This window comes from Panthera uncia, chromosome D2, assembly GCF_023721935.1.
Source record: "Panthera uncia isolate 11264 chromosome D2, Puncia_PCG_1.0, whole genome shotgun sequence".
In the NCBI taxonomy this organism is placed as follows: domain Eukaryota; kingdom Metazoa; phylum Chordata; class Mammalia; order Carnivora; family Felidae; genus Panthera; species Panthera uncia.
Genome location: NC_064818.1, coordinates 84,003,535 through 84,018,499, shown reverse-complemented (window position 1 = coordinate 84,018,499; position 14,965 = coordinate 84,003,535). Strand labels below are relative to the sequence as shown.

Below are 14,965 nucleotides of genomic sequence, written 5' to 3'. Positions count from 1 at the left end.
ACCCCGCAAGGAACCCAGAACAAGGGACAGCATGGCCCCTAGGACCCACCTCTCTGCCCTGGCCCAGGCGCTCCCTGCTTTGCACAGGAGCCTGACTTCCGCCTTCAGCCATCACCCAGGCCCACTTCCAGGGTGAAGTGTGTCACTGGGGGGCCGCAGGGGGCTCCCTGCAGTGGTGGGGGGTGGCCTCGGGGGGCTGCTCCAGCCCCAGGCGTGTGGAGGGCACGGGTCTTTCTGCCACCTGACCCGGCATCCCTCTGTTTTTTCTGCAGTGAACTTCGACCACTTCCAGATCCTTCGGGCCATCGGAAAGGGCAGCTTCGGCAAGGTAAGGCGGAGCCAGCAAGGAGGCCATGACGGGACCAACCCCTCTGCCCGCCAGCTCTGGAGAGGCTGGCCCCAGCTGTGCCTGTCGGGGGGCCTTGTGGACAAGCTGGCGACGTGGGAGGTGTCAGGGGCACTAGGGGGCCTCACTCAGGAGCACTAGGGTCTTTAGTCCAGGTCTTTGGGGGGCTTGTAAGTCAGCCGGGAGCTGAGGGTGCAGACGGCACAGCTCTGGGCTCCGCGGGACCGAGACCCTGACCCCTGCTCTCCAATGGGGCGGCTTTCGTTAGAAATGGGCTGGCTCGCGGCCTCAAAGGGAAGTGTCGTAGAAGCCCCTGCTGTGGGGAGGGGGTGGCGGCAGATGTCCAGTGTCCGGGAGCCGCTGGGACACTCGGACACCATTGTTGCAGTTGGAGCCCAGAGGCCAGGCAGCTTCTCCAGGGGAGCAGAAGGCAGGACTGGGGTGCAGGGGAGCACGGGTCTCACCCAGAACAGCCGTGCCGCTGGCTCCTCGAAATAGGCCTGTGCGGAGACCGTCTCCAGTTCCTTCTGGCCACATCTAACTTCCTGATTGCTGCCTCCTAATGTCTAGAGATTGGGGGTAATTATAACTCAAAGAGGCTTAACGAGCGCTCCGGGAAGGTTAAAATTAGCTCTCGGGACTCTGCCTTGATGGGTCTGTCGTAAATGGGTCACTTCTGAATGGATAGTTTCTTTTCGGCAGATAAGGAGGCTTGGCAGATGAGGCCTTTGGCCCCCTCTCCGCACAGCTGTGTGGGTGCTGTGGCCCAGGCTGCCCAAGGCCTGGGCAAGTCATAAACCGGGGCAATTAGCTCCTTTGCAGGAGTTCACTCAAGCACTCTTTCATTAGGGAGAGAGTATTTTAACATCTGCTGGTCAGGCTGACCTCTGCCCTCCCTGCTTCTCCCAACTGAGTGTAAATTCTGTCCCCTAGAGCCACAGAGAGCGTGGGGAAGGTCGAGGGGCAGACAAGGTGGGGCTTAGGGTTAGGGTTAGTTAGGCATTGGAGGGCACCAACCCTGACCAGGATTCAAGACTGGCTTCTATGGAGAAACATGGAAGTCATGCAGACATTTGGAAACGGACTGAGGAGTGGTGTTGGGGACTGACCTGGGGCAGCCATTTCACTGTCCCCCCACTCCCCATCCCTACCATCCCCCTCATACGCTGCTGAGCACCACCACCCCCCACAGCGTCTGCAGAACCCCAGGGTTCTGGCTCCTCTGACCAGTTCTTGGCTTTAAAAGCCAGCTGGCCACAGGGTCCCGGAAACAGAGCTCTGCGGGGTGGTGAGGTGGGGAGGGAAGGGAGCCACAGGGTCCTGCTGAGACTTTACCCTTAGAAGCTGCCGTGTAGTGGGAGGACTCCTTCCTGCTCCCTAACGAGGTTGCAGCTGAGGGGTGCCGTGTGCTGGACGGGTTTCCGGACTGTGGACAGACCTGGGCTTTGGTCCTTCCGGCTGTTCTCGGGGGCTAGGGCAGTGACCCCACTGGAGAAGGAATGAGGATTTGGAGGCTCGCCACAACCGGCTCCACGTGTGTGTGGCTTGGCCCAGTGTGCCTTTCTGTGCGCGGCCTTATTTCAGATGTCTGCATAGACTCAGCCCCACGTGGACACCACAGTCAAGACTGGCCTTGTAAGAATGACTCTGAAAGCCGCTCTTGGTCGAGTGGGTGTAAACATTCGGAGCTCACGCATGCCCCTCAGTGAATGGGAGCAAAGCGGTTGGTGCCTTTGGTGTGAGCAGTTACCTTGTGGCTGCCCCGCCCTTCGGGACAATAGCTCCGGAAAATGGATTATCCAAGCTTGCTGTACCCGGTCCTTGGGTACAAAGACTGCTTAATGTTTTCGTTTCTGTTTTTTCCTAGGTTTGTGTGTGTGTGTGTGTGTGTGTGATAAATTACACGTAACAGGAAACGTACCATTGTAACCATTTGTTAAGTGTGTGGCTCAGGGCCGTGGAGCGGGTTCACACTGCTGTGCGAGAAACCCCTCCGTCCACCTCCGTCGCCTCGACTCTTTTCCTCTAGTAAAACCGAAACTCTGCCCCTATTAACCACCACCTCCCCTTTCCCTCCCAAGTTCCCGATTCTTGGAGAAATCACGTCCCGGGGAGCGTGGGAGCAGGTGGTGCGAGTCCACCGTCTCGGTGCCGAGAACCCCCGGCTCGTGGGTCGAGGAGCCTTGTCCCGACTCTTCTGACCAGGCGAGGAGCCTGGGAGCGTCCCCAGTGCAGGAGGCCGGGAGGGCGGCCGCTGCCACGGACCCTCGAGCGCTGCCCGTGCCTGGGCTGGGGGCCGGGGGAACCGGCGCGCCCAAGCGGCTGTGAGCCCAGCTGCGTGCCTCGCTCCGGGACAGGTGACAGCTCAGGTGAGCAGGTGGAGCAGGTGCGCGCCTCCGCGGGGACGAGTGTGACAGCCATTGGCAGGCGCTGTCTGCCGGTGCCCTGGGCCTCCGGTGGCAAGTGAGCCTTAGTCCAAGTGAGCCACACAGGGGACGGTCAGGTGGGAGGAGAAGGGCCCGGGGAGCCGTCCGCGCCGCTCTCACCAGGCAGCCCTCTGATTGGCTGGGTGCGGCCCTGTGCTGCGGCCCGGCACCAATCACGCGGGGGTGCTGGGGCACTTTGATTGGCCCTGGCAGTCACGTGAGCGGGCCGGGTTGAGGCGGGCAGAGTGGTGCCCACAGTGGCTGCGAGCACGGAACTGCGAGGCTCTGTGACCCCTGGGGCCTCATGTCACGTCCGCGCGTCCCGGCCGGGCTGCTGGGCGGGGGCCCTTCTGTACTCCTCCCCAAACCACCCCAAACCCTCTGCGGGGCTGCGCCCCACTCCTCCCCGGGGCAAGGGGCGGCCCTGCCTCCCCAGCTGCCCTTTCCCTGCGGCCGTGACACTCCTCGAGGGCCGGGCACACCGCCTTTTCGGGGTGGATGTGGTGGGGGTCGGTGAGGTGCACCCCTTCCCGCCCCCTCCCCGCCCCAGCCTCCCGCTGCTTCTCCTTCCAGCTCCCTCCGGCCCCCTCCCTGACCCAGGCCGTCCAGGACTGCCCTTCCCGAACCCTCCCTGCCCCTTCCCCGCCCCCAGCCTGTCCCCTCCCCGCCCCAGCCTGGCCCCGCCCCCCCCCCCGGGGGCCCCCCCCCCCCCCCGCCCCCCCGCCCCTAGCCTCCTCCTCCCTGCCCCCCTCCCCTCAGCTTTCTGCCCCTGAGGCGCTCGAGTCAGCCCTGCGCCCTTGCTTTAAGACCTCTATTACTGTGTTTAGTCAGAACAAAGCAAACACTCAGGGTTGGAAAAGACTTGTTTACTCCATCAGAAATTTAACCTTGCACCTGGCCTCACTGTCCCTGGGCCACTGGCGGGCTGCCCTGTCCCTCCCTCCCTGGGGACCCCAGGGTCTGTACTGGCTTCCTACCCCCTACCACTAGGGGGTCTTCTAATCAGTCGTCCCCCTCCCGCCCCCCTGCTCTTACAAGATGCCTGCTGTCCTCACGTATGTTTCCAACTGAACTTTTACCTAAGTTTTGTCATGATCGAAATAAACATGAAATCTGGGTAGGAATTACATGTAAAGATTAAGAGAAGACTGATGTTACCTAGCTAGAGATCTAGTATATTTTTGTTCAAATGTTGTCATATATTTTCATATTAATCCCTCACATTATACTGTTTATTATATATCATTCTTGTAGTTATCATATGTTGAGCTGTTGTGCACATCGTCTCTTTTTGTTATTGTGAATAGATTTTATTTTCTAAGTTTTTTTCCAGCGTATTGGAAAGTGGAGACCCTGTCACCCTCCTACCCCTGTTCCCCTACGGCTTCTGCTGCCCTCTGACTGCCCTCCCTTGGCTGCTGTGGCCGAGGACTTGAACGATCACTGGCTGCGGCTGATGTACCCAGCCGGGGTGGGGGGTGTGGAGTGGGGGGGTCTGGCTTGGCCAACCTGTACTCCTACTCCTGACTGAACCAGGGGCATTTGGGACTAAATGTCCTCCATGCTGGAAGGTCTGGGCTCCCGGTGATGCTGTCTCTGGCGCAGAGGCTGGGTCCCCACTCACGATGGGCTACAGAGCCTCCTTGAGGTGTGCACCTGGTCAGGCCGCTGGATCGTCAGGAAGCAAAGGTTGAGGCAACAGACGGGCACAGCCCTTTATAGGAAGCAAAGGCCTGGCTCCTGGGCATGGGGTGTCCCTTTGTGAGTGCAGAGTCCCCTGACCTGGGTGCGTTCTTCGCAGTGGTCACGATGTGGTATTTGAGCGGGAGTGTCCCAGCCTTTGTCCTGTACCCCAGCCCCTTTTGGCCCCGTGGCCTGGTTTTGTCTCTGGGCAGATTTCTGCCCTTCACTGGCCGGGCCTCCTCCTGCCCGCAGCCCTGTGTGTCCCGCACCCCAGGGCACCGTTTTCCTCTCTGAACTTACAGAAAGGCTGGGCTGGAGCTCACACAGAGGCCTCTGGGAGTGCCTACTGCTGTCGGTTTTCAGGTGGGTGGGCCTGGCTGCCTTCTGCCCACCACCCGGCCCAGACCCGTCAGGAGGCCGTGGGTTCTGAGTTAGGGCACTTGCTGTGAAATCTGGCCCGGGGACACTCTCCCATTCCCCCCAGGGTCCAGCTCTTGTGGGAGGGCTCTCACTGGGCTGTTACTCGTGGAGGGAGGAAAGCACTGGCCAGCCTCTCGTGTCGTGGCCAGCTTCACATGACGTGGGCGGAGCCTCACGCGATGTGGCCGGAGTAGCGTGTCTCGTATTTCTCCAGTTTATGGGGAAACAACTAAGATAGGGCACAATGTACCTTGGCCACAGACCCCACTAATTCAGGAACCTTCTGACCCCCCTGTGACCCCAGCTCCTGATATGGTCTCTGGAGATGAGGTGGGCTGGGAGGAAAGAGCAGTCCTGAAGCTTATGACCCTGTTTGTGGGGACGTCCCAGGACTGCCCTGGCAGCACCTGAGACGACGCGAGTGACCAGCCACCCAGAGCTACAGGATCTCCAGTTGACCCGGGATGAGCCCCTCTGGGGGCTTCACTATCCGTAATGGCAGAAGCGCCTCGGGGAGAGAGCGGCGGTGGCCGGAGCTCCAAGGCGTCACGTTCCTGCCGCTCCTGGACCCGGTCACATCCTGAGACGTCCAGGCACCGGGTCTGGACTCTGGATCTTAGAAACCATGCTCTTGTTCCCGTCACATGCTTGACGGTGACCCCGCCACGCAGGTCGCTCAGGGAACCTCGGGAAGCTTGGCCGAAGGCAGGCGGGCCTCGGCCGGCAGTGTGGGCGGGAGCCTGCAGCTGGCGGCCTGGCGCTGGTCACCTTGGGACGCACGTGCCCACACCCTGGTTCTCCCCCAAAGTTCCACCCTCTTGGCCACACAAATGACCCTGGACAGTGAGGGTTCTCATCCCATCCCACAGGGAGCCAGCGCGCACACACACACACGCACACATACACACACACACCTGCCAAAATCAAAATCCAAACAAAGGCAAGCAAATAGAAAATTATCCACGTTGGTGGTAGAAGAAGTTGAAACCTTGAATAGGCCAATGAACAGAAGAGAACTTGAAAGAAATTAAAGCCCTGCCGTGAGAATATCCCACGGGACCGTACGGCCCATGCATCCCACTTCCGGGCGGGCCCCCTCACGAACTGAAAGCGGGGTCTCAGACACCCGCACCCCCGTGTTCACAGCAGCACACTTCACAGGAGCCCACAGGTGGAAGGGACGCGAGTGTCCACCGTGGACGAGTGGACAAACGGTGGTCCGTCCATGCAGTATCGTTCAGCGTTAAAAGCAGGGAAAGGCTGACGCCTGCTCCAACGAGGGTCACCCCTGAGACCCTGAGTTCTGGCTCATCTGACCCGGAGCCCCAGGCAGGGCTGGTGAGGCCCAGGTTGCTCACGCCCCAGGCCCTGAGCCCTGGAACACGAGTGGGGGGGGGCTTGGCCTTGGCCTTTCTCCGGGTGCCGGACCGGCTCACAACTCTTACCCGGCGCCCTGGGCCTCCTGCACGGCTGCCTTTCCGTCTTGGTTCCACTCTGCAGAACCCATGTTCGGATTTAAATTTCATAAGTGATCCTATGAGCAGCTATTACCTGGGGTGCCCTGATAGGAAGAGTTTAGCCACAGAGCCACCAGCCCGATGAGGGACCCTGCCTAGCTGACCTGGGTCAGTCTATTCTGCCCCCAAAAAAGGGACCCTGCTGGGTGGGGTGCGGTGGGGCTAAAGGGCAGTGACTCTGGAGGGGAGAGGGATGCCAGGGACCAAACAGACCAAGCCCTAAGGAGTCGGGGGAGGGGCACAAGGCCCCAGTCGGAGAACCAGGTGCGCTGGTGGGAGGGGCCGTGGGCGGTCCGTTTCCAGCGAGAAGGAACTGGACAGGGGCAGCAGGGAGGGCGGGGGCCGAGAGCACAGCCTCCTTCCTCTCCCTCCCACAGGGAGCTCACTTGGTGGAGGGGTCGGCTCTGGACGCCCCCCAGGCTGAGGGCAAGGCCAGGACGGGACCTGCAGGGACCGGCACCCTCGGACCCAAGAGACCCAGCGTGGCGGGTTCCCCTGGGAGCAGCATCGAACAGACCACGGGCTTCGAAGTGGGCCAGAGCACAATGTGAACTTGCTGGGTTGGTCTCTGGGTCACCCAGGCTTCGATTTTGTGCCTTAAAATAGCCATCTCCCTAGAGGCTGATTCTGGAGAAGGATGCTCACACCTGCTTTCTCATTCTTGTCCCCGGACAGCGTGTGAGTGGTCATCGTCCTGGCTGCGGGGCTGCTGGGGGACTGACGCCTGAGAGGTGCACCTGGTTCTGGGCCGAGTGGCTGGGGCGGGCCACGTGGGTGGACGGCGGAGGGTGAGCCCACAGCCCGCCAGGGACGGCCGCCCCCACGTGTGTCCTGAGTGAGAAGGGAGCTTCCTTTACTAGGCCGGTGCGGCTGCCTGGATGCTTCAGGAGTGGGAGGCGGTGTGGGCGCCCTGGACCAGGCTGTCCCAGGAGCCCCCCAGGTCCATTTCCAGTCTGGGTGTCTGGCCACCTGTGGGCTTTGCCGCCTCAGGTGGGCTAATCGAGGTTCCCAAGGCACTCAGCCCTCAGCCCCCAGGATCCCAACCCCCAGGCCTCCCCCAGCGCCAATGCTGAGCTCCCCCTACCCCCCACCACAAACCTGCCCGTCCTGTGGGCTCTGCCTCTTGGGGAGGCAGCTCTTGGGGTTCACCCGGTGCTACTGCTGAGGCCCCTGCTCAGGCCTCACATCTTCTAATTTTTAGTTTTTAATTTTGAAAAACGTCAAGCACATGGGGTGCCTGTGGGGCTCAGTCGGTTAAGCGTCCGACTTCGGCTCAGGTCATGATCTCACAGCTCATGAGTTTGAGACCCACATCGGGGTCCGTACTGACAGAGCCTGGAGCCTGCTTCGGATTCTGTGTCTCCCTCTCTCTCTGCCCCTCCCCCACTCACGCTCTGTCTCCCTCTCAAAAATAAATTTTAAAAAACTTTGAAAAAATAAAAAATAAATTGAAAACTTCAAGCACAGGTACAGACGGGGAGGAGGAGAGCAGTTCCGCATCACCCGGGCATTCCAGCTCTATGGACGCGTAGTTTCAGTGCTGGCGCTGCCCGCCTCCCACCCACACTCCGGGAAATGACCCCGGGAAAGTGTCTCCCCTTATCGGCATTTGCAGCGTGTGTCTGCGAGAGGGGAAGACTCTCCTCAAGCATGACCACGGCCCCTCCCACGCCTGAGATGCTTCACGCCAGTCGCTCGTATCAGGTTCACGTTCCCCGACGTCTCACAAATATTCCGTGGTTTGATGGCGATGGCCCATGCGATGACGCGCAACGCCATCCACACGAGGCCCGTCCGGGGCAGTCCGTGGCCCCGCTCCCCGTGGCCCCGTATCGTCGTGGTCCCTCTGTGGGCCTCCAGGCCGTCGTGCGTGCTGGTCCCTGACGTGCTCCCACCTGCCTTGTGTGCATCCGTCATGGTCTCCACCTGCAGGGAGGGTCAGGTTCGACCCCGCCGCACCCCCCACCTCGTGGTCCCCGGCAGAACGTGGCGGCCAGCTATGACCACCACTACCCCCTCCTTCCAGGGGATTGTTCTCTGATGAGCTGCCATAGTTATTTACAAAACAAACTTGCCGTCAGCGAAGTTTGTAGGGAACAGCTCGTGCAGGTTAAAGGCCTTTGTCCCCTTCACTGAATGGCGCTCCAGGACGAAGGGGATCCCCCCTCCTCCAGCGGCTACTGGAGCAGCGCTCATTGGCGCAGTGACTTTGTGGGCGGGACGCGTCTGCCACCCTCCAGTCCACTTCATGATAAGCAAGGTTGTGCATCTTTAAGTGTTAGGAGGCCAAGTGACGGGCCTTTGCCTGTGTTTCTATCGAGTTGATGGTCTTTTTTTTTTTTAGAGGCTCATTGAATACCAGGGATGTTAGCCCTTCGTTTCTGATGTCAGTTGCGAATATTTTCCCCGTGTGTTGTCTTTCAGTTTTATGTGTCTTTTCCACGTAAAAAAGCTTTATTTTTCTGTAGTCTTGTTTATTGACCTTTCTCCTTGTTGCCAGGGGTTTTGTGTCCTGGGAATGTTGTCCCTGCCCCCACCGTGTTTTCTTTTCTCACGCCTACATCTCATGCATCGTGTTAGAACTGCGTCTGGAATCTGTTCTGGCTTGTGGCTTGTCATGAATGAATCCAATTGTGTCTTTTTTTTAAATAGTGGTTCGGTTATTCCAACATCGCTTATTAAGAAGTCCACTTTCCCATAAATTTGAGATGCCACCGTTATGCTACACGAAGCCTTTCTGCGGCGGTCTGTTTCTGGCTTCTCTCTTCCTTCCCTTTGGCCTGAACACCTGTCCTGCCCCAGGACACACTTTCACGGGTGAAGTTCTAGTGTCTGTGGTCACTGCCTTGCTCTCCTTTTAAATGTTTTTTCTGGGGGCGCCTGGGGGGCTCAGTCGGTTGAGCGTCCGACTTCGGCTCAGATCATGATCTCACAGCTTGTGAGTTCGAGCCCCGCGTCGGGCTCTGGGCTGACAGCTCGGAGCCTGGAGCCTGCTTCGGATTCTGCATCTCCCTCTTTTTCTGCCCCTAACCCACTCACATTCTGTCTGTATCTCTCTCAAAAATAAATAATAATAATAACTTCAAAATTTTCTAAATGTTTTTCTGCCTAGTTTTGCTTGTTTTCCCAAATGAATTTTAGGACAAGCTTGTCAGCTCCAGGAAAGGTGGACCGTGCTGATAAAGCCCCTGGGGAGGGAGCCAGAGGCAGGTGGCCCCGGCCTGCCGTGCACGTGCTCAGCTCACTCCTGAGTCCTTCAGGAGAGAATCAGTCTCCCTCACTTTCCGGTGCTTATTTGATTCTGTCTGATGCAGACACAAAACAAAGTCGTCGAGGTGGCTGTACGTCTTCCATTGGGTTTGGCCTGGACGCTGGGCCCCGTGTTTGCAGAGGCTGGAATATGGGGGCTTCGTGGGGACCGACTGCACTCTGCTTCCTCGTCCTCAAGACGAGGGTGCTGTGGGGATTACATGAGAAAATGGAAGCGGACCCCCACCCCCGGTACCCGGGTAGCTGGTCGAGGGCCTGTCTGTGGATGAGGGGCCCCGTGTGGCCAGGACATGCCTGCGGTTGGCTCGCTGAGCACCCTGCTAGGACCCTGGGGCAGGAGCCTGGCCACACCCGCTCCTTCTGCCTGGAGAGGAAGCGTCTCTGGACGGCACTGGACCCTTCGCCACATGTTTATCAAAATGTCCTCACTATGTGCCAGCCCCGTTGCAGGTGCTGGGAAACGTGGGAACGAGGCAGACAAAATCCTGCTCCGCAGGGCAGTCTGGCATGCAGAGGTCGGCACGCCCGGGAGATCCTGATCCCAGCTCTCCCCCGGCGAGGGGCGGCCCCGCCGTGGGGTCTGGACGTGGGTCCCCAGGTCAGTGAAGCCGCCGTGGGGTCTGGACGTGGGTCCCCGGTCAGTGAAGCCGGGCACCCTCGGGAAGCTGGTGCCATGGAGGCCGGGCTCCCACTCTTCCCTCCATCCACAGCCAGACGGCCTTTCCCGTGGGGAGAAGCTCGCCAGGTGGGACCAGGAGCCAGTTTCATTATGATGTGTTGAGGCTCCAAGGACCTGTCATCAGGCATTTGCTTTCTGGGGAGCAAAATTACTTGGAGAGGAAAAGAGCTTGGGGTGAATCGCTACATCTGCAAAGCGCATAAACAGCGTTGAGCGAACACGGCAATTACCCTCATTGCTCAGCAGCTCTTCCGGGCCGTGCTGGCCAGCCACACTCACAGGGACCCCCGGCCGCCCGCACTCGCGGGGACCCCCAGCCGCCGCACTCACAGGGACCACCCTGGGTCCTGGGGTCGGCACAGTCCACTCCTCGTGCGACCATCCGGTTCCATTTCTTCTTAGTCCACCCAAGTCGATTACTGGAGGAAGCGGCTCAGAAAGCCGTTTTGTTCGAGGAACCGATTGGACGGCCCCAGAGGCTCAGTCGTGAAAGGCCCCAGCGCTCCCGCTCCCGTTCTGTGGTTGCTGCCCGTGTGGCCTGCGCACCCGAAGTCCCCGCGAGCAGGGATGGCACCAGACCGGGCAGACCGTGGAGGCCGGGCCGGTCGAGCCTTTCCGGCCGAGGGGGGTCGCCAGCCCTTTCGGGGGAGCCCCGTGGCCGATGTGAAGGACGCCAGGGTGGAGCCCAGGGCCCCTCCCGGACAACTGTCGAGTGCCCGGCGGCCCGTGGGCCTCCCAGAAGTGGTGTGGTCAGGCCCCGGCTGGAGGACACGGGGGGTCAGAGGGGGCTGCAGTGGGGCCACGTGACAAATGGCCCGGTTGGCAGGGACAGAGGACAGCAGGTGTCAGGCAAGGGCAGAGGCTGGGGCCCAGCGGGCAGGGTCTCCGACACCAGAAGGAAGCAGGGTATTTTCAGAGGCGGGCACCTCCAGAAGGTGCGGGGAAAGGATCCGTGTCCTGGGGCCGCTAAGGAAGTGGTACAGCTTCAGGGCCTCCGACGACAGAAGCGTGTCCTCCCACAGCTCTGGAGACCAGAAGTCCAAAGTCGGCGTGTCCTCTGGGCTGGGTCCTCCTGAGAACCCGCAGGAGGCAGACTTTGCTCTGTTAGGGTTTGCCGCTAAGCCCGAGTAGTCAGCTGACATAAGACACGTTTATTTAGTGCAAGTCTTAGGTGGCCCAGGAGCCCTCGTGAGGTCATGGAGACCCAAAGAAGTGGCCGGGCCCACGTGTTTTCATGTCGGGTTGGACAGAGGCAATGTGGAAGAGTAACCACACTCTGGGGGGACCGGAAGGTGAGAAGCAGGTCTGTCCAGAAGTCTGTCGGCCTTACCTCCCTCCTGGTGCAGGGGGGACATCTTCCACCATCGTCCGCGTGGGGGGTGTTCTCTGTTAGGAAGGAAGGGGGCGCCTTTCTCGCACCTGCTGTGTTGTAAATGTCTCAGCTCATGATGTTGTGCCCGAGTGGCGAATTTCAGCGACACCCCCGCCCCCGTGAAGCTCCCCGAGCGTCACAGTCCAGGCGCCGAGTGGACGGCCTGCTCCATCGCTCGTCAGTCCCGAGAGTAGGTCAGTTCAGCGAAACGGGTTTCAGCGTTGCAGGTGGTGTCCCCGCAAAGCCGCGCCTGTCTCTAAGGTGTGAGCAGTCAGTCGGGTATTTAATGAGAAGCGTTTCTGTGGAAACGAAGACAAGACAAAGGTTGACGTCGGACTAAATCATAAACCCAGACAGACTCTGAGCCCGGAGGGCGGTCAGCGGGGATTTTAAGTGACTGGTCTCAGTGCCTCTGGATGGTGGAGGGAGGAGAGACGGGGGCAGTGGGTGCGTTTCCTGGTGTTTGGTTGGAATGTCTCTGGTGGCCTGGGGCGTCGCGGGGAGCTTCCGGAGTGGCCCACGCAGCCGCATGCACGCGGTCTGCTGGCGTGCTCTCTCTGAAGTTATATCAGCTTGTCCAGCTGCTTTGGGCTTTGGGAAAAGGGCAGTTTTCATTTTTAGTTTTTCCAAGTCAGAAAGATCGGGGGGGGGGGGAATCTGGAAATGTTAATTATTGACAGAACGCACAAAATGGCAGGAGGCAGTTTACAAGGAAGAAGCGTGGCACCGCGGACACCCCACGTGGCACCGCGGACACCCCACAAAGGGTATCATCGCTTTTATCGAAACAAAATTCCCCCCCACAGTAACCCCCATTTTCATTAAAGACGATTGAAGTCAGACTCATTTTTTTGCAAACTAAGTCAAGGCTCATCAAACGTGGCCTCATCAGTTACGTAAGTATGGCGAGAATAGTGACTGACCGCATAGGCCCTTTTAAGTCAGCGTTGCTGGAACTTTTATGAGGAATCTCGGATCAGATGTAGGCTCTTGAGGCTAAGAAACCAGGTCAGGCTTTGCCTTCAGGACCTAGAAATTTGGATGAATTCCTGTCTTCTCCGGGTCCCCGAGGTGCCCTGGGGTTCCTGGGTCTGTCAAGAAGTGACGTCTTTACTCAGCTGCAGGGCCAGGAACCCGTGAGCAGGCATCAGGCTGGTATTTCCGGGCCCGTGGTAAGCGTGGACCCCGTCAGCTCAGAGGAGGAGTTTCTCACGTCTGGCCGAGTGATTCCATGTGCCGCGCTTTCAAATGTGGCCTCCCAGTCAGTCTTGGTGACAGAACCGATGGTTTTAATCACGTCCTAGTGCTAAGAGAACAGATTCCCGTTGAACCTACACAAATCATCAGCGCGAAAGTCAGAGTATTTAGTAGCAGTTGCTAAATTTTGGAGGAATCAGGTGGGGAGAAAAGCCAAATGTCCCCATCCCATTCCAAAGCTATAATCTACCAGACGGCTGTGAGCTATAGACAGCTTGAGAGAAAGGAGAAATAGGATTTCTTAAGTCTGGAAAACCAAACATTAAGGAACCAGCCATGTTTCAAACAAAGGTCAGAGATGTGGTGATCTCCCTCACGGGTTCCTTCGGTCCCGCGTAATTAAATCTGGTGTGCTCCATCCTGGGCTGTCAGCTTCTTCAGAGTTTCCGAAGGTCTCCTCTGGCTCAGGGGCATGATCACACAGTTTCCAGAAACCTCTCTGCCAGGGTCCCCGTGGAAGCCGGTCCCGGACTTCCTGCAGATGAAACTCTCTCGTCTGTACGTGGTCATAAGAAGCTTTCCACAAAGTGTCGGTAAACCAGTGACCATCTCCAAACAGGGACACACTGAAAACAGCCGTAGTTAAAGATCTGATGACAGTGTATTGCAAAAGGTGATGCAGTTGACAAGGAAATTAGGTTATTTCTACGGTATGTGACGTTTTAAGATAATTGGAATTACGACCGATTAAACAACCGCTAAGGATGTTGATAAGCTTCCAGCCATTTTACATAACTTCTGAAACGTGTGTATCACAGCATATGTGCATACAAATGTAACATAAAGATTTAGCAACACTTCTAAGTTCACCGTTTCCCTGTGTCACTTCATGTGTCAAATAAGCCTCATTAATGTAACCTCTGTATTTTTATAAGGAGAAATAACAAATCTTTTTCCTCAGGGACCCTCTGAAAACCCCAAAGTTAGTTTGAGGTCAAAAAGACTATTTTATTTCTTTATTTTTTTAATTTTTTTATTCATTTTTGAGAGAGCGTGAGCAGGGGAGGGGCAGAGAGAGGGAGACACAGAGTCTGAAGCAGGCTACAGTCTCCGAGCTGTCAGCACAGAGCCCGACATGGGGCTCGAACCCACGAACCGTGAGATCATGACCTGAGCCAAAGTCGGCTGCTTAACTGACCGAGCCACCCAGGCGCCCCGGTTTGGAAACTATTCTTAAGTAGACATTTGTTATTGTTGAAAAGTTCATTTACAAACTTTTGGTCTACTCGCATCTATTTAATTTTTTTGTCTTTTTAGTAATTATGCTTGGATTGCTCTTGAAAATTTCATGAGACGTTAAACAGCCACCTACCTATCTTCTTAAGTTAGTATTATTATTTTTTTGCCAACAAATTTTGTAGCATAGACGTAAAATGAACTTATCTGACTAGCAAAAACCCAGGTGGGGAAAGTTGTACGTCCGCATTAGATCTAATGTCAACAACTCTGAAGACGCATCTGTGTTCGTTATGGCAGCAAACTTAAACTAGCTTTTCTCCACTGAAGATTTCCTAGATCACGTGAACTTAAAAAAAAATTGGGTTAGTTTCTGTATTTCTGAGAGTTTTAGAATACTTAAGCACGTAATACTTCCTCACTTATTTTCCTTCAAGCCGCCGGGATGAGCTGTTACAAATCCTTTGGCCACACCATCCCCCGGTGGGAAATGCGCCACACGAGACAGGTGTGTGATCGTATAAAACTCACTAGTTTATGAAAGACCAGTTGGATCCAAAGCACATTTCTAGGGGCGCCCGGGTGGCTCAGTCGGTTGAGCGTCCGGCTTCGGCTCAGGTCATGATCTCATGGTTTGTGAGTTCGAGCCCCGTGTCGGGCTCTGTGCTGACAGCTTAGAGCCTGGAGCCTGCTTCGGATTCTGTGTCTCCCTCTCTCTCTGCTCCTCCCCTGCTCCTGCTCTGTCTCTCTCTCCCCTTCAAAAATAAATAAAAACACTAAAAAAAAAAATTAAAAAAAAAAAACGCATTTCTGGAAGTT

At 57.4% G+C, this 14,965-nt stretch overlaps 1 protein-coding gene across 4 annotated transcripts in view; it reads left to right on the top strand.

Moving 5' to 3' along the window:
- Positions 1 to 14,965, top strand: part of STK32C (serine/threonine kinase 32C) — a 97,418-nt gene that overhangs the window by 65,430 nt on the left and 17,023 nt on the right. For all 4 annotated transcript variants that reach the window (XM_049645913.1, XM_049645914.1, XM_049645912.1 and 1 more), the window contains one exon: positions 273 to 328. In XM_049645913.1, the coding sequence (XP_049501870.1) occupies positions 273 to 328 (56 nt within the window). The remainder of the gene's footprint in view (positions 1 to 272; positions 329 to 14,965) is intronic.